The sequence below is a fragment of the Sebastes fasciatus genome, chromosome 13 (genome assembly GCF_043250625.1).
Source record: "Sebastes fasciatus isolate fSebFas1 chromosome 13, fSebFas1.pri, whole genome shotgun sequence".
In the NCBI taxonomy this organism is placed as follows: domain Eukaryota; kingdom Metazoa; phylum Chordata; class Actinopteri; order Perciformes; family Sebastidae; genus Sebastes; species Sebastes fasciatus.
The window spans coordinates 14,413,505-14,440,307 of record NC_133807.1 but is presented as its reverse complement, the minus strand read 5'-3'; the positions used below and the strand labels follow the sequence as shown (position 1 = coordinate 14,440,307).

The following is a 26,803-nucleotide window of genomic DNA, read 5'->3' as shown; positions in this document are numbered from 1 at the left end:
TCAGTTTTGGATTATAATACTTGGCCGGATTAATCATTGTGCAGGCAGATTATAAAAAATATATACAAAGAGTATACATGGGGAATACAGAGGAGATAATCACTGGGTATTACATTAGAAAGTCATGCTAATCCGAACCTGGCTGCGTCACATCCACCATTTGTGTAAAAAGGCACAAGATAGTGTAGCCCCTCCTCTGCGGTGACAGACAGACATACTCGCTGAGTCGTTGCTCCGCGGGGAGTGTGCTTTAGGGTTCCACAGTGAAAACACCACCAGACATTCTCAGACGATTATCTATCCAACTACAACACTTAAAAGGAGAACTCCACCGATTTGACACATCAGAGTCTGTTTATACGTCTCGGGAAGTACTACTACCCGCTCCTCATCTCCGCTTGAGGCCTTCGAGGCCACATTAGCCGCTACTAGCACACCCGAATCGCTGACTGAACTGTCAGCGGTTGTGTTGCATTATGGGTAATGTAGGCGCAGGGTCTGATAAGGAAAAAGAAGGCCTTTCTAGCCATCTGTTTTTATGAGCATTTTCAATTTGCGTATAAAAAAAAGACACACTAAATATACTCAAAATAATGCAAAAAACGTTTGGCTTTTGTGGAAAAGTGTATTGGTAAACATGTGATGTTTCCGCTCCACTGAGTAGATGAAAAATAGTGGCAGACAAAAATCATCGGATCTGTGTGGAGAGGTGAGGAGACTGCAACCTTCCTCAAATTAAAAGGAACAGTGTGTAACATTTAGGGAGATCTAATGAAATGGAATTAGGGCTGTCAAAGTTAACACTAATTTCTTTAACGCAACTTGCGATTTTTTTAGGTTGTAGTGGGCTCAGTTTTAAAGCTAAACAGAAAACCTAAGAAATCCATTGGTACCAACCATTTCAAACTAGATTGTCACATAGGAGGCTAAAGAACGCTTCAATCTTACACTAAATCTTGGCGAGGAAAAACTGGCATGTCCATATTCAAAGGAGTCCCTTGACCTCTGACCTCAAGATATGTGAATGAAAATGGGTTCTATGGGTACCCACGAGTCTCCTCTTTACAGATATGCCCACTTTATGATAATCACATGCAGTTTGGGTCAAGTCATAGTCAAGTCAGCACACTGACACACTGACAGCTGTTGTTGCCAGTTGGGCTGCAGTTTGCCATGTTAGAATTTGAGCATATTTTTATGCTAAATGCAGTACCTGTGAGGGTTTCTGGACAATATTTGTCATTGTTTTGTGTTGTTAATTGATTTCAAATAATAAATATATACATACATTTGCATAAAGCAGCATATTTGTCCACTCCCATGTTGATATTAGCAATAAATTCTTGACAAATCTCCATTTAAGTTACATTTTGAACAGATACAAGATGTGTGATTAATTTGCGATTAATCGTGATTAGATATTTTAATTGTTTGACAGGCCCGATATTAACACAACAGTAGTGGATGGACACATGCATTAATTTGTGTTTTCTTGCAGAGTTTGGGGGAAATTTATTGTAAAATTTGCACAAAATCTTGTTCTGCTGTATCGATTTTGATCCTTTAAAACAAATAAAATTAAATAAAGCTGTCCAACGTGAGACACAAAATGTTATACTGTAGGAGTGTAATGCTAAATCGGTGGAGCACTCTTTTAAGCAAAAAGGAAACAGGAGTACACCTGCCGTCTTCATACATTTCTAGTAGCGTGACCAAAGCCAAATGTGAAACATCCTCTTGTATCTCTGTCTGTCATGATATCAGTTATGTAGTCATTAGCGTCTGCTGACAGCAGACCGAACAACAAGAGTTCATGAATTTATAAAACCAAGTGATGCCCAGTGGCATACAGACAATGTGGTAATGATTAGTGAGTTAGCCATACAGTATGCAGAAGCTACTGTATGTGTATATACTGTACAGACATGCAGGGAGAGGAGAAACGAATCAGAAACACATGCACTCAGTATGCTCCGAGAGGCAAAAACATTAACTGTTTTGGAAGACTAACCCCCTTTTAAGCATTAGATTAATGCAATTTAGATGTTAATCATCTATCTTGACTATTTACTAAGGCATCACAGAAATATGTCAATCTTTACCATATTCCTTAGCAATGATTTACAGTTTATACAGAAAACAAAAAAAACAAAACATGCAGATTGCCACATTGCGTCCGACGGCGACAGATCGGTACATCCAAATTAATTAGAAACTTTTCATATTGCCAGCATTCCTACTGCTGACATTCTGCGAACAAAAAGAGCACCATGTCAGTGTTTTAGAAGGACATCAAATACAGTGTGTAGTTTGCACGCTATGCTATGCTATGCTTGTGCAAACTTGAGGAAAGGAGTGGAAAAAGTCCTGTCACATCCACAAGTATTTGTGTGTGTGGACTTTTTCCGCTCCCGTCCTTAATTAGGTTCTCAGAGTAGCCGAGAACAAAAGGAGATAAAGGGGGGGGGGGGGGGGGGGGGGGAGTATAAAAGCCACCGGGGGTGTTTCTCTAGAAAGATACACTGATAGCTTGGTGAGAAAAAGTGATGCCGCTCTGTTTCCCTGCATTGGCTGGGATTAAGCTCTGGAGATGCTTCCAAGGAAAGAGAGAGAGAGAGAGAGAGAGAGAGAGAACAGGACAAAAGTCCCTCTGAATCAGTGATATCACAACAGATAACATTTTAAAGGCTAAAATCACTCTTTACAGTAGAAAGAAAATGTTGATTTACTCATGACGACGGGGTGTCTTTGTAAGGCAGGGGGGGAGAGGTAGAACAAAACCAAACGTTCCAGCTGGATAGTGGAGGCCTATCCAGTGAGGCAGAGGGTTGCAATGGATGTAATTTACACGTGTTGCTGTGACTGCTAATGCCTAGTTCACACCACACGACTTATGGTGCCTTCAAATGGGGGCTTGTTTACCGTGTTCACGAGAAGAGTCCATATGAAAGCCCTCCTCATGTGGCATTCATGACCTCGTAAGTGGAAAGTTTCTGAAAGCTCAGAGTTCACGACTAGTGACGTGTTTGTTGACGTTGTCAGAAATGGCGGAGACCATGGAAGTTCATTTTTCGGTGCATAATAAGTTAAAATATATTGTAATTTTAGTCATATATTGTAATTCTTCGTAATTTTGTAATAGGTCAGTCATGTAGTGTGAAAACCACAACGACTTAAAGACTCCCAATTACAAGACAGCAAGTTGTGTAGTGTGAACAGTACTGCGATCTGACAACTTTGAAAGTCGTGTAGTGTGAACTTGGCTTTAGGGTGTAAAACAAGAGAATACAGAGAAGAAACTACACAGTGATGCCAACACAATGAATACTGAAAAGGCCAAATCGTCCTGTGAGAAGCTAAGGGTTTTGGAGAGTGCGTCTTTTCTCTCTCCTGCATGCATATTCTTAGTTTCTTTATATATAATCCAAATTGTACGGAGGTTGGAGGGGCATGGCTGGTGATATAGGCAGGCGCCACTTGTTACAAGGAGGCCACAGCAGGTGATACTGTAGAAGAGGCATTATGGTGTTTTTTCTGTCTCTTTTTTGTGAGGTCTGATGAGTTTAAGACAGGAGCCCTATAGATTCACAAATATGGATCTGATGTTAGAGGCTACGTCTCCTCGGGTGTGGACGGACGGAGTATGAGCGACGGGAGAAGCCTCCGGTCGTTTCGGGAGCAGTAGCAGAGCGAGAGATGGTTGTCTTCTGAAGGGGGCCGAGCTCTGTTAGACTTTGTGATCCTCCACCATTATTGCTTTCCTGTCTTTCACAGGCACTTCAGAGGATTGGGGCTTTGGCTGAAGTTGAGCATGAGGGGAGATGATGAGAGAGGAATGGCGGTGGGGACGAAAAGAGGCAAGCGAGTTAAAAGTGTGCTTTGTGAGCTCTACCTTGTCGTCTGCGACCGGAAGCTGTCGCCCAGCAGGCTGACACTGAGGCTGCGAAGGCTGGTGCTCGAGTGAGTCAAAGAGCAGTCTCTTTGTCTCGTGATGGGGGTCAGGACCTGAGGACGGTTAGCCCGGTCCACTAGCCAACTACAAGGAGATCAAGGGGGACTGGAGGGTGGGAGGGACGCTGAGGCTACAGCAACAGAGAGAGGCTGCAAGCTTCCTAGATGTCCAGCCTCCCTCCCCCGCTCATGTCTGTGTCATCACATCCATTGCTCTACATCTCTTTTAGTCCGTGTGATTGTTGACGTGCTTCCCGTCCGAGGAAGCCTCCTTCTCCGCTCCCTCCTTCTCCGCCACCTCCTTGACCTTCCTTCCTCCCCTCCCGGTCAGGACCTTGTGGCAGCCGCGGGCGATCTTATACATCCAGATAGTGTTCAAGATGTCCAGGGCGATGCAGGAGCTGATCCAGGCCACCTGGGCGCCCAAGCCCAGTCGCTCAAACTCTTCTGTGCCGAAGGTGGCGAACACGCTGGACCAGTAGGACGGCATGACGGCGGTGCGAACCAGGAAGAAAACCACCGCCATGGCAACGCCATTCACCACCACCAACCGGTGTGAGCGGGGGTACTTTAATACCTCAAAGAACCACCTGGAGGGAAAAAGTGATTAGAAATGTTATAATATGAATCCTGGGAAGTTAGTTACAGATAGATAGAAGATACTTTATTCATCCCTTTGGGGAAATTGAGGTATCCAGTAGCTCATTACAGTAGTATATAAAATATAAATATAGATTAGATTACTTAAAAGCGTCACATAAATAAATAAACAAACAAACAAACAAATTAATTAAAGGTGCTAAATAAATTAAAACATTTTTTTTTTTTAAATTAAATTAAATTAAAATAAAAAAGAACCACCTGGAAGGAGAAGGTGATTAGAAATGTTACAATGGAAGATATGTCAGCCATGTGGTAAAAGAGAGGGTGATATGAATCCTGGGATGTTAGTTAGAGATATATAGAAGATACTTTATTCATCCCCTTGGGGAAATTGAGGTATCCAGTAGCTCATTACAGTAGTATATCAAATATAAATATAGATTAAATTACTTAAAAGCATCATATGTATACATACATAGATAAATAAATAAATAAATAAATGAATAACTGAATGAATAAATAAATAAATAAATGGTGCTAATGAAAAAATAAATAATAACTTGGCAGTAGCTCATTACAGTAGTATATAAAATATAAATATAGATTAGATTACTTAAAACCAGTCACATAAATAAATAGATGACAAAAGGTGCTAGTAAAAATAAAAAAATAAAAAAAATTAATTAAAAACCTAATAATAAAAACTCACTGACTCACCTTTGGTTCACAAACGGCGTGGACAACTCTGAAATGAGGCGGAAGTTGGCAAAGTAGGGAAGCACGCCTCGTGTCTGCAGTGACCAAACACACAGACGAGATAAATGACACAAATACATCATGATACATGAATAATCCAGTGTCTCCCATTTATATTAATGTTTATACACTCTGGGTCTTGAAGAGGGATAGACTCACCAGCACGTATCCGTATGCGTAGAGCGCCGCCAAGTGGTGACAGACGAAAAAGCTGTCCCCCATAGTGCTCCAGTTACACGCCAGCAGCACGAGGTCTAGAGGACAGGGTGACAGGTCGGTCAGAAAGCTGGTAAATGGATACGTCTGTTTGACTAGGAGGGGGATTATGTACATAACCGTCTTTACAGGAAAAGAGCAGCGACTGCTGCGGAATCCAACGTCAAGAAAGGTTCAAATGTAGAGAACATTTGTAGAAGACCATAAGGCTGACATGTTATATGTGAAATCTAGACTGTGGTCATAACCTTCAATTTCTAAAACAGTCTGAGTCAAGTATACAGGGTAGACAAAATACTCCACGATCAGGGCTTTATCACTGATATTGTTCCCTTTGACATATTAAACCATTTTCTTTTTTTTTAAATCAATGCGCCTGAAAATTCACATGTCAAAGAGCAGATTGCTGGCAATGCACTGAATCTAAAATGACCAGCATTGCATTGGTGTTTGTAACTATAATCAAGTTAGCATTTCGAGGAGGAAATGTTAAACATAATGAAAACATTTGTAGAAGAAAACGAAGAAGACATTTAAGGCTGAAAAATTAAATTAAACTCTGGTAATAACATTCAATTTCTAAAAAAGTCTGAGTCACGTATACGGAGTAGACATAATACTTCATGAACAGGACCTCATCACTCATATTGTTCACTTTGACGTATGAAATAAGGTTTGGTTTTTGGATTAATGTGTCTGTAGTGGAATAACCATATACCCCCACATGTATATATGTGTGTGTTTAATATAGCAAGAGCGCATGTGTGTCATGTAATTTTTTAATTTCTTTAATTCGTCTATATGTCTGGTCTGCTTGCATTAGTATGACTTTAAATAGGTGTCTTTCTTTCTCTGTTTCTATGTTTAATTTAGGGATGCGCCAATACCGATACAGGATCAGATATCGGGCTGATACAGGATCGGATATCGGTGAAAATGGGGCAGATCTATTCAATTCAATTCTAGGTTTATATACTTATATACGTACATTATATACCGGAATTTGAATTCACGCTTTAAGTTTTGACCAATTCAGTGCTGCATTAAAAAGGTTTACACTTGAATTGTAACTCCTGTTAATTTATATAAAAAAAGTTTTTTTTAGCAAGTTGCTGGTGTACGATTTATTGATTTTAATAATAAATAACAGTTCAGTAAATTTATATCTATCTATTTATTTGTTACATTTTGTTTTACAAAGTTAAGAAAGCAATATTTAAGTCAAGCCTGTTGCTGCCTGACACATAACAGAATGATTATTAATTAAACACTGATATCAGTGCATCTCTACTTTAATTGCACAGCTATGTCTGGTAATACTTCATCCTCAATTTCTCTTACTATTTATCTGGTTAGCTAAAGTTGTCTGTACTTTTATGTATTGTCTATGTGTTTAGCTTAGTTGTTAGTACTTTTATAGATTGTCTGCATTGTCTATCTGTACTTTTATTGTATGTCTGTATTGTATTTTTATGTTCAGGACTCCAGGAATATTAGAGGCACATTCATGTGCTCCTAATGGGGATCTCTAAATATACAATAAACAATATATTCACATATCAAAGTGCAGATTGCCTGATGTCTTTTATAGCTGACAAGCCTGGCGTTGGTGTTTCTAACTAACTTCAGATTTAAGTCCCTTTCCTTTGTGTGTTTACACCATATACAACATTGACTGCCTGCCCTCATGGCCAAAAAGAAAGGATCAACAGAAGCACAAACAAAAATAGCTCACCATAAAGGAGGTAACCACAGGTTATGGCTACATTTAGTTTGACCAGGCTGGGGTCACCCCTGTGGAACAGCAAAGAACACATTATTAAAGGTTCTTTCAACACAGTTGTAACACAACAAGATAAACAAACAATCCGGGAGTGGGAAGCTACTTAATATGCCTGAAAAATCTAAAAGCACTCACACTGTGTTTCCTCTGATCGATAAGCTACTTCTGTAAAGAGAGCATGATGCAATTTGGCAAACGACTTTATGTAACTAGACTATCACACCGACCATGGATCACGTAGAAAGCTCATTCAGGGTTGATTGGCTAATGTTGATGAGCTTACTGTGATACATGGTTAGGTCTTGTTTAAAAAGGAAGTTGAGTTTGTTTGTTATGGAGGACGGAACCTGCCAAAATAAATAAATAAATGACTCAATAAATAAATGAATAAATAAATAAGCTATTAAAAGTCAAAACTTTAAAAAAATAATTAAGTTTGGGGAAATATATAGGAGGTGAAATGCTAAGGGAAAATAATGCATAAATAAATAAATGCTTAAACACATAAATTTACTTATTATTTACATACATAAAATGTATTTAACTAAACTTAAACATTTATAAATAAATATAAAATAAATGCAAAAATAAATAAATAAATTTAGAAATGTATACATACATGAATAAAAGTGGAAATTAAACAGAAGAGTAAATAAATAATGGAATTAATATAAAGGTAAATAAAAAAAGCTAATTAAAACAGAAATATCAATTTATGTCACATTTTATCAATTCATTAATGACTACATTTATTTGTAATATTATTTTTGCTTTTTTTAATGGCATATTTATTTATTTATCAAGTCATTTTTTTTTTATTAGGGCCGGGACGATATACTTATCTCCTGACTCCATACTATCACTTGTGTGCCGATTCAATCTGTGTAGTGTTTACCATTTCGGATTTATAATATGAAGGTGCAGGTCGTATCCACACAGACCCTCTGTAGTTTTCTACTTTCTGCGGTTTGTTTTGGTTGACGGATGTCAATGTTACACTCTTTTTTTTTGTCTCTGAACAAACAGTAGCCAGTAGTGACATGCTCTTGTGTCCTTGCAAATGGCATCTGTTCAAAATAACAATGAAGGTGTCTCTGCCTCAATAGACATGCGATCCTGGTATCAGTCACATGTATCGTATAGCAAATGACACGGCTGACCGCTCGCGTAACAAAACCCCACAACACACATACTCTACAAACATACACACTCAAGGTGCACAAGCACACACCTGTACTGTACTGTACTGTACAACAGCTCACCTTACACACCAGATGACCCTGAGCACACCACTGTCAAATTTTATCCTGCAGATTTCACCTATTGTTCAGCACACCAACTACCATTGCTATACGCACTTTGATACATACGAGTTGAATGTATGAAAATACACTTACTGTATTTGCATGCATGTATTGGTCACCTTGTTAATGAAGCATTCCCTTTCTGTCTCTTTGACAATGTATCTAATCTAATGTCTGTTTCGCAAGACAGCGCTCCTCCTGTTAACTGATCAGTCGTATCACTTTTCCACTGCACTTGAAATGCAGCAAGCAAATATAAGATTGGATAACGCCCCATTTACCTGATAGTGCTGTATGATAGTCAGAGAGTCTGAAGGCCGCCATCACAGAGTCCAAAGGCTGCATGATAATCACATCAGTGTGATCTAACTTCAGTTCATTAAATGTACGGTAAACCCACGCTCCTCTCTCAATGTATGGTTAACTGACTGGAATTTGGCTTAGAGAGGGATGTGGAGCTCTTTACACAGTAAGTGCTACAATAGCGCTGACTCAATGGGCCTCATGCTCTTAAGTGGCACGTAAGACAACTTGTCGCATTCACTAATTTTCTTCTTAAAGCAAGAGTTTGGATTTTTTGAAGTGGGTTTGTATGTATACTTATCTATAGTCAGTGTATTAACCATCATCTACTGTAGATACTACACTGACTATAGATAAGTACCTCATACAACCCCACTTCAAAACACCCAAACTATCCCTTTAAATGGTCCAGGCCTGTCATAAGAGTCATATAGAGAGAGTCTGCTTTACTCTGCAGGGGGACAATTATAAGAGCATATAAGAATTATAATGACTTCAGCTAAATGATTAAGGCAAAATCAAACTTAATGTAAATCGTAAAGTTTATATTCAGTTTAATGTGCATCATGATTTGCCAATTTACTTCAATTATTTTAAAATGTTATAAGCATTTGTATTTTAGCAATGCAATAGCAATTCAGTAGTTGCTAGGAAAATGTTGACCCTCCAACAGCTCTGCAGGTAGTTCAGTAGATAATGAAAGTATAACAGCACCTGTAACATACTGTACTCTTTCCTTTCATTTATCTCTGGCTGTCACATTCCTCTGACTGCCTCCCATCTAAGTTATGGGTCGCTTTATTTTAAAGGTCCTTTGCACGGTGTGATTTGGGGCTGCACGAAACAAAAGTTGACAACCGTGAGAGAAACGTGGTAAAATCTTTGGACTGTGAGACGTTTCGTCCACCGGTGGACGATTTGGAGCTTTGGTGACCAATAACAGCTTGCAGCTAGATTCTGACAGAAATTTAAGCCCATGTGTGATGATGTGACTGCTGCTACAACCCAGGTCTAAAAAAAACAATCAGAATACAACATGGAAATACACAGAATACACTGCCTGGCATAATATTTCATAAGCACCATTTAGAATAAAGTGAAGGGAAGAAATGTGCGCACACACTAACCAAAATAAGAGAACAGAACATATAGCAATATGCTGGCTTCCGTTGTGCTACTGATTAGGGGTGTAAAGACACATCAATCTGACCGAATGAAGAGGTGGCATTTATCACGTTGAAACAAGAGAAAAGAGTAAAAGGATAAGAATACGGCCCAATGTCTCCGATGTCGACGTGGAAGGTAATAAAATGTGTTGGAAAATTTGAGGTTAAATATTATATCTAAACCAGGTTGACCTTGACTCAACAGAAATCTGAACCCTCATTCTACTCAGATGGCCCTGCTTCACATGTTAAGGTCAAGTCCAGATAAGCCAATGAAGAAAGGCAGCCGAGGCGGGGCCGCGGTCAGACACGGTGCTTCTTGTTAACTGAATGGATTATGATAACAGCCGAGGCCCGCGCTGCCTGCCAGAGTGACACTCTGAAAAAAGCCTGAGCAGCAGCTGAACACAATGCAGGTTTCTAACGGCCCGGCTCTGTCTGGCCACTGGAGCACTACTGAGAGAACAATGCTGCTGTGTGACGGGTCTTAATGATGCTGTAATACAATCAGATTGACTGGAGAATTATCGCTTGCACCACTCTGCTTGCGACAAGATGAGCTTTAAGGCATTAAGGATACTGCTGGGGGGATCGGCTAGGTGCTGGCGGGGGACGGGGGTATGTTGAGAAATTCGACGAGACGGGGGCGTAGAAATACACAATAGTACGCTAACTACTTCCACAAATAAATCAGCTTTCCCTTGTGGGAGCTGAAATTATGTGACAGAAACAATGTGCAGTAAAACCTGTCCCAAAAAATACATAAAGGCTTGGGGGAGGAGGGCTAAGATACTAAGCACCTGAACACTCAGCAGATGAAGACTGGTAGCAGGAGGAGGGAGAGAGCCCCCTTTCGTCTCCCATCTCCCCCCTCAAACACCCACCCACCCCCCACTTTCTCTTTTCTCCCCTTTTTCGCTCCATCAGCGATGCTGGCCGGGGCCGACACAAGAGACAATAAGAGCGAGGGAGGTGTGCTGCATTGATTCGACAGCCAGAGATGTGGGGTACAACGGACAGCTAGAGAGGAGGAGGAGAGGAGGAGGCTCGTGGAGGGGGGCGCGGGGGGGCTAGAGCACTAGGCTGCTGTTGTTTGCTATGAAAAGGAGCCTTGTTGGAGGGATTCTAGTCTGTCTGCTAGAGAGCCAGAGAGGAAGCGAAACAGAGGGAAAAGGAAAAAGAGAGAGAGAAGATGAGGAGGAAGGAAAGAGTGTTGTGAGAATATAAAGGGAGAAGTGAAAGACGGAAAGCTGGAGAGAAATGTTTTAAAAAGACTGATTGAGATATTGGAACGGAGAAAGAAATAGGGAGGGAAATCTCTCTTTTTCTGAACTCATTGATGCAAATAACACAGTGAGCCGTAGCAGAGAGACGGAGAGAAGACGGTAAAGACAATAATCAAAGGCAAAATCCACTGAATCTACAACTCTCCGGAGACTCTGCTGACACATTAGATCCATCCCCCTTCCCCCTCTTTCATTCTGATGAAGGGAACGCCGTCGTCATCTCTCCAAAAGGTATTAACTACCAACCCTGACGATCCTTCACTACCTCCCACCTCCCCGTCTTCATCCCTTCATCTGTTTCCTCCCGTCCCCTGTGAGCTAGTCATGGCTGCCGGTGTGAAACGGCAGATGTGAGAAGACAGGTTTCTCCTAAAAGGGCCTAAAGCGTTTTTTTTTTTCAGCCTGCCAAAATGACAAGGCATAATGTGTCAGTATTTTTGCCTTTTCCAATGCATGTGCAGCATGTTTACGAGGGTTTATAGGGTTGTTTTTGTTTGCATGCCAGATATTCTACTGCCTTATTTCTAGGGATGCACCGATTTATTGGCCGAACATCGGTATCGGCCTTTAATCTCCTTGTTGACGGCCATCGGCCTATCGGCAAATAAGATGACATTCGCATGTTGCGTTGGTTATTTGCGGTCGGTCTTGGACAACAGTAACCAGCTGCTGATTCGGAGAAGAAGCCACACGCTGGACACAACTCTGACGGCAGGTGCCGTGCGCACGTGTAGATGGTTTACGAAAAAAAGTGAAAGAAAAAGTCGTCCGTGTTGGAATATTACACTGTCTCAGAGAAAGATCAGCAATAAGAACGTTGTTATGTTCAACTAAAAATTAAGCAGTAAAACAATGGCTTAAGATCTATTAAAAACAAATACTTGGATGAACGAACATTGTGCGTGCGTAATTTGTCACAAGAAGCCTGTTAGTCCGACGAGGCGTGACGCAGCACCCAGTACGTCCCAGGTGAGCAGAGAGCAGCAGCACGTCAGGGCCGCCGCATCGTAGTCCCGCGGCTCCACCCTGGATCCGTTCAGAAAAGCGGGGCTCTCCATCCGCTCCCCGGCGGTTTTCTGACGCTTTGAGTCCATTAATCGAGCGCGGATGGCGTCGTTTGGACGGATTAAAAAATAAAAATGAAAAATTATAAAATGGGTCGCCAAATATACTGCTACTGTATATATAAATATATACTATATGCTTATGTTTCTTACATTTAGATTTAATTTATCACAAAACAAATATTTTGTTGGGGCTGTGTACTGAAACATTATTTTCCTTAAGTAGGTAGTTGTACAGCAGCTAAAAAGGCTTTTAAAGCAGTTATTTAAAAAAAAAAGAAGAAAAAAAAAGAATATTTTTCATGTGAAAGAAGGTTAAAGGTTGTTTCATAAATTTGTATGATGAATTTGTGCTCATTCAAAGACAGTGTAATGAAATGTTGAATGACTTTAAAACAACTCAGTTATTTTTTATAATGAAGAGGTTTTTGTTTCCCTGGCACAAAAGGGGAATAAATAACAGCAAAAGCAAAATAAACAAAAACATCAGTATCAGCCAAATTGTTATTTTAAACAAATTTCGTCGGCCCAGAATTTTGCAATTGGTGCATCCCTACTTATTTCATTGTATTAGAGTGTTGTTGGATATTTCATTTATGACTGAAGCTTTCTGTTCCTCTTACCAGACGGGATTGGCGTTGACCACATCATCGAACCACAGGATGTACAGACAGAACAACCCAACGACCAGAGCGTGCACAGTCGACACCAACCTGGGGACGGACACGAGATCAAAGTAGTAAACAAACATGAAGCCAGATGAATAGGAGTTTTTACTAGTGGGTAATCATTAAAACAGGGGCTGCTTTTGTCTTGTTAAATGTGCTTTTGCATACAGTATGTCATTAATTACATCTATGCTATCCCCTGTTGTCCACGTGGCTGGAACTTCTTTTTTATCAGGCCTGATACGGTATCACCCTTGACCTTTGGAGTGGTTATCTGGGCAACTGAAGAGATACTTCAGAGGTCCAGTGGTCCCTTATCTCTCCTCTGCCAGAAACACAGTTCCTCCACTGTCGCCATGCAGCCTCTAGGGTACAGCAGTCCCTGTCGACGGGCCAAGACCGGCTCTACGGATTGGCTAGTGTATGACCGGATGAGTCCATTTATTACCGCTGAATCAGAGCGAAGTGTCTAAAAATGGAACGGCCACAGAGGAACTTGGCTAGAGGAAGTGTCAACATAGCTGTCTCAGTAGGTTATGTTATGAGAGTTTCTGATTATATTTGTAAAAAAACAAAGAATACACGATGAAGACACGACAAAGATATCAACAGTATTAAGTCTTCTAGATTATAATACTGGACAGTGGACCGCACTCTCTTTCGAAATGCTTTCTCCCTCCTCTCCTTGCACTTAAGTCGTGGTTACATAAACAACACACTGACATACTGAGAGCTGGCTGTTATGCAACACTCGGCCACTCTGAAGTGAACCATCAGTGCTCTGGCCTTTGACTTGCTTTGGACCGATTGTTGGTGAATACACCCTGTGCTTTCAAATAAGGACAGAAAGGATAATGTGACCTCTAGTAGTATGAATGAACGCTTATCTGTGAGTAACTGGCACACAGCAAAAGAGACAGATAAAAAGAAGGAGAGAGAGGGAGAAAAAAAAAACAGCCAATAACTAGGCGTCAGTTATGCAACTACAAATTCTTGCCCTCTGAACTTCACCCGAGGTTTCTGCTCGGAAAATAAAACCGCTCTGTGGTGCTCCCACCGGCCGTCCACATCACAGCTGTAGTTGTGTGGAATGATGATGAGTTGGCCAGAGGCACATCGGGGGCCACCTCAGAGCTGCATCACCAACAACACTGGTTGTTTGCTCAACACGGGTCAGTTTAGTCCGGATGTTATGACTATGCAATGTTATACAACAACACTATTATAAGGAGGTGTGTCTCTGTAGGTCTACGGGACTATCCGTGATACCACATAAAAACATTTGACTGCTTTTTACACAAGCATGTGTGTGTCACAGAAACCGTAATAAGTATGTAAAACAACCAAATCTTAGTGGGTGTACTTTCACTCAAATTTGTCAATCTGATATCTAAAAATAAAAATAATTTGTGTATATTTTCAGACATTTTAGAAAAGTGTAATAAAAAAATAAATAAAGATATGTTATTTGCTTTAACAGCATCAACAGCTGGATCCCAAAGGACCAAGAGTGCACGGGGCATCATCTCAGTTTGTAGGCAGCATGGACTGATGTCATTAGAGCAGCACAATTCCTCTGTCACATAATCAGAGGCTTCCCCAACACATGTTTTTGGCTGGACCAAAGAGGGCCAGCCCTACAAACGCAAGTCTGTCACTGACTGAGTGACTGAGTGATGAAGTTACACGAATGGTCAGCCGAGTGTTGGAGTTTCCAGGGACCAATCAGGTGACCACATCACTGCTTAAAAAAACCCAAGAACAAACAAACAAATAATCGAATAGTCGAATAATTGGGTCCAGCCCTAGATGGTAGGTGGATTTTATTACCTTTGGACTGAGCCCGGCTAGCCGTTTCCCCCTGTTTCCAGTCCTCTCAGCAACAAAACTATTAAGTATTTCCCAAAATGGTGAAACTATATGTAAGGCAGTGAGGGACCCTATCTTTATTGTGATGCAACCAATCATACATTAAAAAATGATAACCTTTTGTAGAGAGCTTTGGTGAAAGATATGTTATTTGGTTCTAAGATAGCAAACTGCTAAAAACAAATGAAATAAATATAAAATAAAAGGTTTTGGTTTCCACAAGATGAAACTGCCATAGCGTTTACAGGTGAAAAGGCCTTCCTACCTGGAGTTCCACTCTGTGAGCTTGGTAGTCGGCACCCGTCCATAACCCGGTGTGATGACGGAGGAGAGCCGCGGGCTGACCACTGAGAAGAGGACCTGAAAAACCACGAAGCTGCCAGCGACCACGGTCAACTCTCTCGTCTCCATCACTCACCTAAACAACGGGAGGAGGAGAAGACGGGAAGGGAGGAGGGGTGGGGGGTGGGGGGGGCAGGAGACAGGGAGGGTGATACACATGGACAGGTTCAATCGATGACTGTCAGTCATCCTGGGCAGCGCCAGGAGAGAAACTGAGGTGGTGGTGAGAGGGTGAGGCAGCAGCACCCTGTGTGGTTCATCCAGTCCACGAAGAAAAGAAGACAGGGGAAGAGACAGAAGGGAAAAAATAGAAGCCGAAGACACGGGTTGTCTAATGCGAGTGACATGAGAGCTTTAGACAAGCAGGGCAGTTCATAGAGGGGAGGAGAAAATAAAAAGGCACTAGAGGTAAGGGCAACAGAGGGAAAAATACAGAGTGGCAAAAACAGAAAAAAAACTTTATTGGTGTTGTGAATACAGTGCGAAGCATAGCATTAAGATTTGGAATAAAAGGTCTCTATTTATATGCATATTTTGCAAGAGGATTATAGTGAGTTGTTAGGCAGACCAAAAACCCCTGAGAAGAAAACAAAGGCTGAGCGAGGAAAGAAAAGAGGATTGTCAAGATGGAGCCACAAGTTCAACTCAGGAAGACTGTAACAAGTTTTAAACTGTATTTTAAAAATTCTCTTTATTTCACCCAGGTCTACATGTATGTTTAAATCATCTGTATATTAGACATTTGGTATTTTAGTTTCTTTCCTTATTGCTGACACTTTGATTTATCTTACAGATTTAAGTATAATCAGTATTAGACTAGAAACCAAACTAAAATCTAATGATTATTTTCATTGTCGATTAATCTGTTTGATTATTTTCTTGATTAATCATTTAGTTGTTTTGTCTATAAAGTGTCAGAAAATTGTGAGAAAATATTGATCAGTGTTCCTCAAATGTCTCTCTCGATATTCAGTTCACAGTCATAGAGGAGTAAAAAAAAAAACAGAAAATAATCACATTTCAGAAGCTGGAATCAGAGAATTTTTACATGTCTTTTCTTAAAAAATAACTAAAACCGATTAATTGCTTATCAAAATAGTCAGAGATTAATTTAATAGTTGATGACTATGAAATTGAATGAATAGAACTATGAATGAAATTTAAACTAATGAGAGCAAACAACATGCCCCGGATGTAGACTTGCAAGCAGCTGACTGTAAACATATCCACATGGTACACAAGAGATCTGTTTAAGCTCACTCGGGTCAACAAACTACAGTAGAAGCCTGTCTTTTCAAATCACAGGCAATCAGTGCAGATGGCCTGAAATAGCACCGCGTTTGCACAAAAGCAGCAAAATCAGTTTGGTCAAATGGTCTTTTTCATACTCGGTTAAATGACCAAAGGAGGGAAAATTAATCTTTGAGACCACAAAGTCGTTTTTCAATTCATTGTAGATAGACGTAACCTCTTGTACTGTAATCTTATTGCTTTTCTAGAGCTGCTTATGTTCAAGAGCAAAAAATTCTGATTGCGCTGAGCCACCAGATGTCTCACGGGTCGCGGTTGGAGCATCAACAACTCACTTCCCAAGATAGACAAAATAAGGAACAGCTACAGTAGTTCTAGCAATTCATAGCCCTGAACTTGGAGGACTAGAAATCCTGACATCGTCAGCAGATTGTAAGAATTACACTGGAGCTGCAACCATTAATCACTTAGTTGTCAACTATTAAATGAATCAATAACTATTTTGATAATCGGTTTGAGTAGTTTTTTAAGAAAAGAAAAAAAATTGTAAAAATTCTCTGATTACAGCTTCTTAAATGTGAATATGTTCTGGTTTCTTTACTCTAAGACAGTAAACTGAATATTTGAGTTTTAGACAAAACAAGACATTTTCAGGACATTATCTTGGGCTTTGGGAAACACTGATCGACATTTTTCACAATTTCCTGACATTTTATAGACCAAACAACTAATCAATTAATCGAGAAAATAATCAAGAGATTAATCGACAATGAAAATAATCGTTATTTGCAGCCCTACGTTACAAATGTCCATTTTAATTTTGCTGCAGACAAAAAAAAAATCATCATGTGGCTTTGTTTCTCGGTTTCCACCATTCCACCTGTTACAACTGCAATTACAGCAAAATTGTACCTGCAACACCAACTAGAATAAAAACAGAGCCCAAATAAACATCACAATGTTCACAGGACACGACGAATGCTAAAATGCATCATCATCGTGACCTCTCACTCCTCATCAGCTATTACAACATACTGTACCTACTACGCTGGTCTGGACTCTGGCCTGGGAAATGCACTGAACTTCTGAATTCACAGGAATTATGCAAGCCATTTAAAACCACTTACTCCAAGAGAGCTGGCGATTAGGATTGTGCAAGGTAAAGATTACATTGCAAGATACAAAAGGTGGAAACTAGGGCTGTCAAAGTTAAAGCGATAATAACGTGTTAACACAAATTCGTTTTAACGCCACTTGTTTCTTTAACGCAATCGATCTTTTAGAGGTTGTAGGCTCAGTTTTAAAGCTAGAGTGACGGTACTGACATTATATGAAACTAAAAAACCTAAAAAATCCATTGGTATACCATGTCATACTAGCTTGTTGAGAAGGAGGTTAAAGAACGTTATAAGCTTGTGCTAAATTTTGGCAAAAAGGGCTCCCTTGACCTCCGACATCAAGATATGTGAATGAAAATGGGTTCTATGGGTACCCACGAGTCTCCCCTTTACAGACATGCCCACTTTATGATAATCACATGCAGTTTGGGGCAAGTCATAGTCAAGTCAGCACACTGACACAATGACAGCTGTTGTTGCCTGTTGGGCTGCAGTTTGCCATGTTATGATTTGAGTATATTTCTTATGCTAAATGCAGTACCTGTTAGGGTTTCCAATAATAAATATATACATACATTTGCATAAAGGAAGCATATTTGCCCACTCCCATGTTGACAAATCTCGTTTTAAGGTACATTTAAACAGATAAAAAATGTGTGATTAATCCCGACTAACTATGGAAATTAATCACGATTAAATACTTTAAATGATTGACAGCCCTAGTGGAAACCCAATTTAATGTAGCTATACATTTTGCGAAGGCATTCTCTTTGTAATTTAGCCTCTGGCAAGCACATGACAATTCAGGCATGCAGCCAACATTAAGTTCTATTTTTACCCTGAAAATGCCCGGTGTCATGCATGCACTGTCAAACACAAGGAAACAAAACCCGAGAACAAGCTGTTGAAGAAAACAAACCAAGACAAAGTTTCACAAGCAAAACCCAGTAATTTCAATACTGAAGAGTACAGCTTTGCTCAGAGCCACCAGAGGAACAACTTCAAAATATTTACCAAAATAAATAAGATGCCTGACAACTTTCAAATACAGGTTTCCCACAAATCAAAGCAGCTGGAAGACGCGCAACTCCTACTTAGGGTAACCAGGTGTCCCACTTTACATTTTCATTGGCTCTAGTTTTCAAGAGTTAAACCACTGCAGGACAGAAGCTTTTTTAAGATCTGGCTTTTATCCAACGGCTGTGAAGAAAGCAGGGAAGGCTGTCATCACCGGGCTGTGTTTGCTGTCAAACTGGGCACACGTGGGTCAAGTGCAAGTTGACCTGTCACCGTCTTTGCTATACGCTAAGCCAGGGAAAATTACTGAGTCACCGCAAACTCACAAACCATGCATATTTAGGCCAAAAAAGACAACTTTGAAGGCGATTCTCAGAGTTTTTTGCGGAATTTGCCAGTTATTTTTTCAATTTCACACGGGGAGGATTAGGACATGAAGCGACACAAGTACATGTGAGTCTCACAAGAAACGTTTGGCTCAAAAAGAAATGTGACGATCAATGGATGCATTCTGGCAAAGCATAGAGATGTTACGAGGTAAGGGGCAGAATAGAAATGTTTATTTTTTAAGTTAGACATTATATACAAATGGGAAAATTGCAAGTCCCCGCAAACTCACAAACCATGCATATTTAGGCCGAATATGATGGACACTACAACAAAAGACAACTTTGAAGGCGATTCTCAGAGAGTTTTTGCGGAATTTGCCAGTTATTTTTTCAATTTCACAGTGGGAGGATTAGGACATGAAGCGAGACACAGTACATGTGAGTCTCACAAGAAACGTTTGGCTCAAAAAGAGATCTGCCGATCAATGGATGCATTCTGGCAAAGCATATAGATGTTACGAGGTAAGGGGCAGAATAGAAATGTTTATATTTTAAGTTAGACATTATATAAAAATGCTTAGACTACCTCTCAGCATTGGTAACGTGTCCCACACAAACATACTCTTTGTCCCACATTTGATTTGTTGGTTTCCGTTCCCTAATCGCGCAACACTGGCAGCTATAGCCTACGCTCGTCTGACCTGTACTTATTATCTGTTCCTAAGGTCCGCACAGAACTAGGTAAGATGGCCTTTAGCTATTCCGCTCCCTTTTCCTGGAATACACTGCAAGCTAAGTTGAAACTGGGAAATCTGATTACTTTTGATGAATTTAAAACATTAATGAAAGACCTAGAAGCAGTCAATCGGGAGCTGTCTGTGTCTCTGAATATTTTCACTTTAATGTTGGCTTCAAACACTTGATTTTAATGTGTTTTGTATGATATAGTGCTATGTATTTATTTTGCATTTGTTTTATGTTGTGGCGTCTGAAACTCTAATGTATGTTGAAATGCTGCTGTCTTGGCCAGGTCTCTCTTGCAAAAGAGAGCTCACTCTCTGTTCAGGTGGAGGGAATCAGGACACAACCTGAGGCACCACAGGCCAGAGAGCATCTCCACTCACACAGCACCTCTGGTTTCGCAACAGCTTCTTCCCAGCTACAATAAGACTGGTGGCAAAGGACATTTAAGAGGGACACAAATCCCCCACACCTCACCTCCATACCATTATTCACACACAGTATACCTGAACTGGATGGACTGTAATGCTGTGCAATATGCTGCCTTCCACTGTGTAATTGTCTGAAATATATTAATCATTTCTTTTTTTAAATATTTGTGAGTTACAAGTTCTTTTAACATGGTCATGGAGCATATATACTGTATATTTGTATTCTGGGGGTATCGTTCCTATGCAGAGGGTAGTTTATTTATTGACTACACTGAGGGCGTTTTATATTTTAATAATTTATTTATTTATTGTGTTGAGTTGAATGTGCTACTTATTTTGTACTGTAATTACCTTGTGCCTTTTTTTTTTTCTTAAAGCTGACTCGGTGTAAACTGCTCAGAATTCCAATGTACTTATATTAGGTGCAAATGCCAAATAAAACTCTTGAATCTTGAAAGGAGATTCTTAATCTCAATGAGTACTACCTGGTTAAATAAATGTTTAAAAAAAACAAAAAAACAGTCATGTTCAACAGGGAAGCTAAAGCAATTCTTCTTGTCTTGGTAGAAGCCACAACCACTCTGAGAACCTCTTATTGTGTCCCCAGCAGCAGCAGCAGCAGCAGCTATGCACATTCCCGGGCCACGTTGATCATATGCAGCATGTGCCTGAATAATTCATTGGCATTCTTCACCTGGCAGGCTGGTTCACACTGCCCCATGGGGGCGGTGTGTGGAGGGTGGAGACGAGGCAGCTCACAGAGCCGCCTCGTTGCGGTTGACAGCCCAGGACAGGACAGGAGAAGTGCTCCTCCACCGTCCACGTTTGACCTTGTTCCGCCAGGACTATCCTGCTGCTGTCAGCAAACCCGTGACCTCCGTGACATATCGACCAAAATATAAATAATAGCGGTTCAATTTCCCCCCCTGTGTTCCTTTAGAAATCTAAACCAGCACCCTGTCTCTGTCTGTCTACCGCATTGCTACAACCAGACCAATAGCTGTAGCAGCTCTTTAAAACCTTGTGGCCAGTCATCTCACAACAATCTCTGTAGGCAGGTTGGCTCCTGACATGAATACTGATAAATAACATGATTAATAACCCACATGTCTTATAATAAGTCATCCTCTGAGTATAGTGGGCACAATATAGCAACTGGCGTGTGCAGTTCAAGGTAACGAGTAAACTGTAGTAAATGTCAACCTCTCCTTGATAATAAGAACGTTATCATTATGCAGTATAGGTGAAGCAACGGTAAGGGAAGCATTGCAGACAGTTATTGGGAGAATGGCGATGTCACACCACATTAATCAATAGGAAACACACAGTTGTATATAATAAAAACAAAAACAAAACTAGGCAGGTGTTAAACGAGCTCTTAAAAACCTTGGTCAGCCTCATCTCACCACAATCTCTGCAGGCAGGTTGGATCCTGACATGAATACTGATAAATAACATGATAATAAGGCACACATGCTTACAATAAGTGCTCCTCTCTCTTAGTATACATGAATACTGATAAATAACATGATTAATAAGACATGTCTTATAATAAGTCCTCCTCTCTGAGTATGGTGGGCACCATATAGCAACTGGCGTGTGCAGTTCACGGTAACGAGTAAACTGTAGTAATTGTCAACCTTAATAAGAACATTATCATTATGCAGTATAGGTGGAAACGCTAAGTGAAGCATTGCAGACAGTTATGTCAGATAAATATGGAACCACATTAATCAATAGGAAACACACAGTTTTATATCAAAACAACAAAGCCAGGCAGGTGTTAAACGAGTTAAAAACGGTTGGATTTGAGGGGAAAGTTGTTAGCTAAAGCAACGTCTGCTGCTGCAAGATCTAAACGACACAACATACATATAATGTGTAATAAATATATATTTAACGAGGTGGAAGGTAGTAGGGAGAGTGTGTTACCTGCTATCCGTCCGCATAGGTCTGTAAGGCGGTTAAAGCTCCCCGTTTTAGCCGCCGCCGCCGTCTTCTCCCACTTTCTTCTTCACAACTTGACGTTAGCTAGCTTGAATACAGCCACACTGACTCAACAGCAGCAGCAGCCCGCTGGCTCTTCTTCTTCACCGTGCGACCCCCTCTGGGAGGAAGAAAGAGAGACAGAAGAGCCTCCTCTGCTGAGCGAATAACGACGCCGCGTCACAACCACCATTACAACAAGGAGATAAATGACTCCTTTTCCTCTCCTCACAGCTCCTTATTTCCTCGCTGCCATGTGTTTCTAGTTATGAGTCCCGATAGGGAAAGTTTGTTACTCGGGATTTTTATTTTGACGTTCACAGTTAGAGGACCGAGCGGTGACGTCAGTACGTTCCCACCCCGTCGTGTGCACCCCCCCCCAGATTACAGGCTACACCCACGAGGAACAAAGGCCATATGTGATATTAATGTTGATAACATGCAAGATAGTGGAGACTTAAAGGACCATGTACTGCTACAAATCACTATTTAACATTATATCTAATCATGCTGCTGTTTTATTTATTTATTTATTTGTATTTTTTTCTGTAATTTATTTTTCTCTCCATTTAGTTTTATCCATATTTAATTTTATTTTATGTTGTTATGAGGAAAAGGAAGAAAAAGGAAAAAAAAAAAAAGAGAAGGAAAAAAATATATATATATATAAACTCCTCTAAATATATATTTAAACTCCTCAACTGGCTGGGCATGGGCCATGATGCCTCAGCACCAACTGGGCTCCTCCTCTATCTCCTCTCTCCTCCCTCCAACGATTTCCTATGGATAGAAAAGGGCAAAAGCCCTGAGCTATCAAACCAGGCTCACAAATTTACGAGTACGAGTGGAGACTTAAAGGACCATGTAGCCCATTAACAACAAATCACTATTTAACATTATACTACTCTTATACTCTAATCATGCTGCTGTTTTTAAGAATGAACTTTCTACTGACATCCAGTGGTTTCCATTTATATCCATATGATATGAACATCTATAAATAGACCCTTGAAACTTGACTGAGTCACATTTCTGTCAGGTCATATCATTATGAGGCAACACGGTCCAAAACTTTTAGATAAATCTTCACCGTACCTGCATTCTCGTCACCATGCAAGGTTACACCCATGAGGAACAAAGGCCATATGTAATATTAATGATGATAACATGCAAGATAGTGGAGACTTAAAGGACCATGTAGCCCATTTACTACAAATCACTATTTAACATTATACAGCTAATCATGCTGCTGTTTTTAAGAATTAACCTTCTACTGCTCCAGTGGTTTCCATTCATATCCATATGATATGAACATCTATAAATAGACCCTTGAAACTTGATTGAGTCACATTTTTGTCAAGTCGTATCATTATGAGGCAACACGGTCCAAAACTTTTAAATAAATCTTCACTGTATCATCACCATGCAACCACACAATTGTAAGAAACAGATGCACTCTTTGTGGTCTTTGTGTGGTTGATTTCATGGTTCAAGCGAGTTTTAATCTGTCTCATAATTGATCTTCATATCTTAATGCATTACTGCTAACTAATGGGAGCCTGGAATGTAAAAATAAAAATAATAATAATAATAATAATAATAATAATTTGATCCAAAATTCTTAAAATAATGCATCTTAACTTGTAAACATAAACTTTTATGTTAATTGTACATCACTATAATTTTTATTTAATTTTTTATATTATTTTATATTATATCATATTTATTTATTATATATAATTATATTTTATATTTATTTATTTTATTACTTCTTAGTCTTGAAACTCTGATGAATTATGCAATCTATGTTTTTATCTTTTCATCTGTTTTCTTTTCTTTTTTTAAGTATGATGATTGATATCTAATAGGGGAGGTATCCTCATTTCTGGCTTCTAACCTCTCCTGTACAATGTTCCATTTTTTTTTTACTGTCTTTTTGTTTGTATGTGCAAATAAATAAAAAATAAATAAACTGTACGACATAAAATGTTGAGCAAAAATTAAAGTAGAGCTGAAAGAATAGTAAATTAATCGATAGAAAATTAAAGCTAGGGTTGGTAATCTTCAAAAAAAAATTTTTTAATATCTGTTGAAATTCTCATTACATCCGGACAGCAATCAATATATAAACTGCTCTGACAAAAAAAAAAAATCCGGTATCTGTGGCTGTTGCAGAACTGTAACAAGCCCGTCCAATCATCTCTTTCGGGCCAAATTCAAGCTACCTACCTGCTTGCCTGCGTGCTCTCTGCCCGTGCACTCATTACGCATCACTAGAGTCTTCAACAAGCTTCTAGCTTGATAGCTGTGAGTACTAACTATAGCCATGTTCATTGTTTATGTTCATAATGATACTTTTTGGGGAGTGGCTTTTGAAGGTGTCAGTGTTGCCGACTTGGCAACTTTCTCACTAGATTTTGGGACCTTTGGAGCTAGTGCTGCTAGCTAAATTCATTGGAAAAGAGTCGGCAACACTGGGCTCGGTTTTTTGTTTGGATACTTTTTCAAATATAGCGTATTCATGCTAGTTTCTCAAGATTACCAACCCTAGCTATAATTGGCAAATATTTTGATAATCAGTTCATTATTTAAGTCATTCTCCAATTAAAACTTGCAAACATTCTCTGGTTCCAGCTTCTTTTAGGAGAGGATTTGCTGCATTTCTGGGTATTTCTGGGTTTTGTAGTGTTGGTCAGACAAAACAAGTAATTTCAAGACATCAACTTGGCCTCTCACAAATACACTGATATCCCTTAAAGGGGAACAACTCCTAAACTAAGAATTCCAATATGTTATTTCCATGGCCGAGGAAAGTTCAATCAATATTAGTGAACATGAGCTACTCTCTCTCAAAGCCAGAAACCAGAGAAGTAAGTCTCAAACTTGTGATGTTATAGTAGTCTGGAAGTGCTCCATAGACAATGAATGGGAGACATTGAATGTTTGTTTTCTTTTTCATACCCAAATGAGCTTTATTCTATTGTATTGTTGTCAGTTGTGAAACAGAAAATGTTCCCATATACTTAGGTCATTCCCCTGGGTGCTCTCAGTGTCATCTAGTACATCTCTCCCATTCATTGTCTATGGAGCAGTTCCACACTTTATACCCTATGATATCACAAGTTCGAGTTTTAACACACTAGTTTTTGGATTTGGGAGAGAGTTGTTCATGTTCACTAATATTTTTGGACTGTCGTAGACCGTAGGAATGACAAGTATGAATTTTGAAAATGTGCGTAGTTCCCCTTTGATTAAATAACAGTAATCCATCCCAGCATATCACACAGAAATACCTTCAGTCACCCAGTAGACTTTGGAATGTCTGAAGAAATGAGCATACTCTACCTGGAGGAAAAACTTAAAGGTCACCTATTATGCAAAATGCACTTTTCCATGTCTTTTAAACATCAATATCTGTCCCCAGTGTGTCTACAAGTCACCATAGTATCATAAAAGACCATCCTCTCTCTTTTTCTCCTGCTCCGTTTGTCCGGAAATGGGTGTCGAAAAATGCTGCGCAGCTTTTCCTTCTCTTCTGACGTCGTTAGAGAAATGCAAGCCACGTGAGGGTTTCCTGGTCGAACCAGAGAAAACCTTCAGTAGCTGACCCCGCCCCACAGCGCGTCACTGTCTCTCCTCCTCAACCGAACTTGAGCAAAGTAGCTCCTACTGTTAGTCTGCAAGAACCAGCAGAACAGGCTTCATGTACTCCCATCATCTAAATATAACATGTTCTTTCACAAAGGCTTTATGTAATTACACTGTTTAAACAGATGATATTTATATATTATATATATTTGATGTCATGCATGTAGCAGATTACAGGTAGTAAATAGTGACTTGTAAGCAACACAACACATTTCTGTTTCACAGTCAAACTTTATTTGAGTTGACAGATGACAATATTAATTATTCACAGCATTTGTAATCATCTCACCTGTTAGTTAGTTATGTGACATGGTACAGGAGAAAGTCTTTCAGCTCTGGTAAACTATGGTAAGCTAAGCTCCGGTGGTCTGTAGTCATGGTAACACAGAGACAGCTACTACTGTAAATAATATACCATTACTCTGATCTTCCATACATTTATCTTTTAGCAGAAATAATGAACTGACTACTGTTTCACATCTTCTATTTTCCACCCTGATGGTCGCTGTGTTTACACACCGTGTCATAGAGGTAGCATGTAGCTAACCCGTTAGCATGTAGCTACATGCTAACGGGTTAGCTCTGTATCTCCCATCTGCTCTCAGCTATCTGCTCTCAGCTATCTGCTCTCAGCTATCTGCTCTCAGCTGTCTGCTCACAGCTGTCTGCTCTCAGCTGTCTGCTGTCCTCTGGGATGATTCTGTCGGTCATTTCTCACAGATGGATCTGTAAAGTCAAACGTAAAACAGAGTGTATGTTTACGGTTTACAGAGTTGATGCATGAGGTAAACACTGAGCTAACTAACAGAGCTATAAACAGCATTATTTACCTGAGAGAAACCGTCAGGAAAACCTGGAATCTGGACCGCAGATGTTCATCATTTGTCGCCGATTTCTGATCAGATTCCTCCGGTCACGTGCGCTGGGTGAAGTTTCTGGTTTATAAACTTTAAAGTGGTTTATAAACTTTA

The 26,803-nt window shown here is 39.9% G+C and overlaps 1 protein-coding gene across 1 annotated transcript; it reads right to left on the bottom strand.

Annotated features, from left to right (window-relative positions):
* Positions 1 to 863: 863 nt before the first annotated feature.
* tlcd4b (TLC domain containing 4b) lies at positions 864 to 22,503 on the bottom strand. Its single transcript, XM_074655655.1, has 8 exons — positions 22,131 to 22,503; positions 15,235 to 15,387; positions 13,056 to 13,145; positions 7,262 to 7,320; positions 5,470 to 5,564; positions 5,272 to 5,345; positions 1,531 to 4,541; positions 864 to 997 (listed from the first exon to the last, which is right to left on the bottom strand). The coding sequence occupies exons 2-7, from the start codon at positions 15,378 to 15,380 to the stop codon at positions 4,178 to 4,180; spliced, it is 828 nt and encodes a 275-aa protein (XP_074511756.1). The 5' UTR covers positions 15,381 to 15,387; positions 22,131 to 22,503; the 3' UTR covers positions 864 to 997; positions 1,531 to 4,177.
* Between the last annotated feature and the right edge of the window lie 4,300 nt (positions 22,504 to 26,803).

Bases quoted from the DNA above. Each gene is read 5' to 3' on its own strand.
- tlcd4b (XM_074655655.1), bottom strand. From the start codon at position 15,380: ATGGAGACGAGAGAGTTGACCGTGGTCGCTGGCAGCTTCGTGGTTTTT. The intron at 13,146-15,234 runs GTAGGAAGGCCT...GTCCGTCCCCAG, and splicing joins CTCACAGAGTGGAACTCCAG to GTTGGTGTCGACTGTGCACG. The intron at 5,565-7,261 runs GTGAGCTATTTT...CCTGTCCTCTAG, and splicing joins CTGTGGTTACCTCCTTTATG to ACCTCGTGCTGCTGGCGTGT.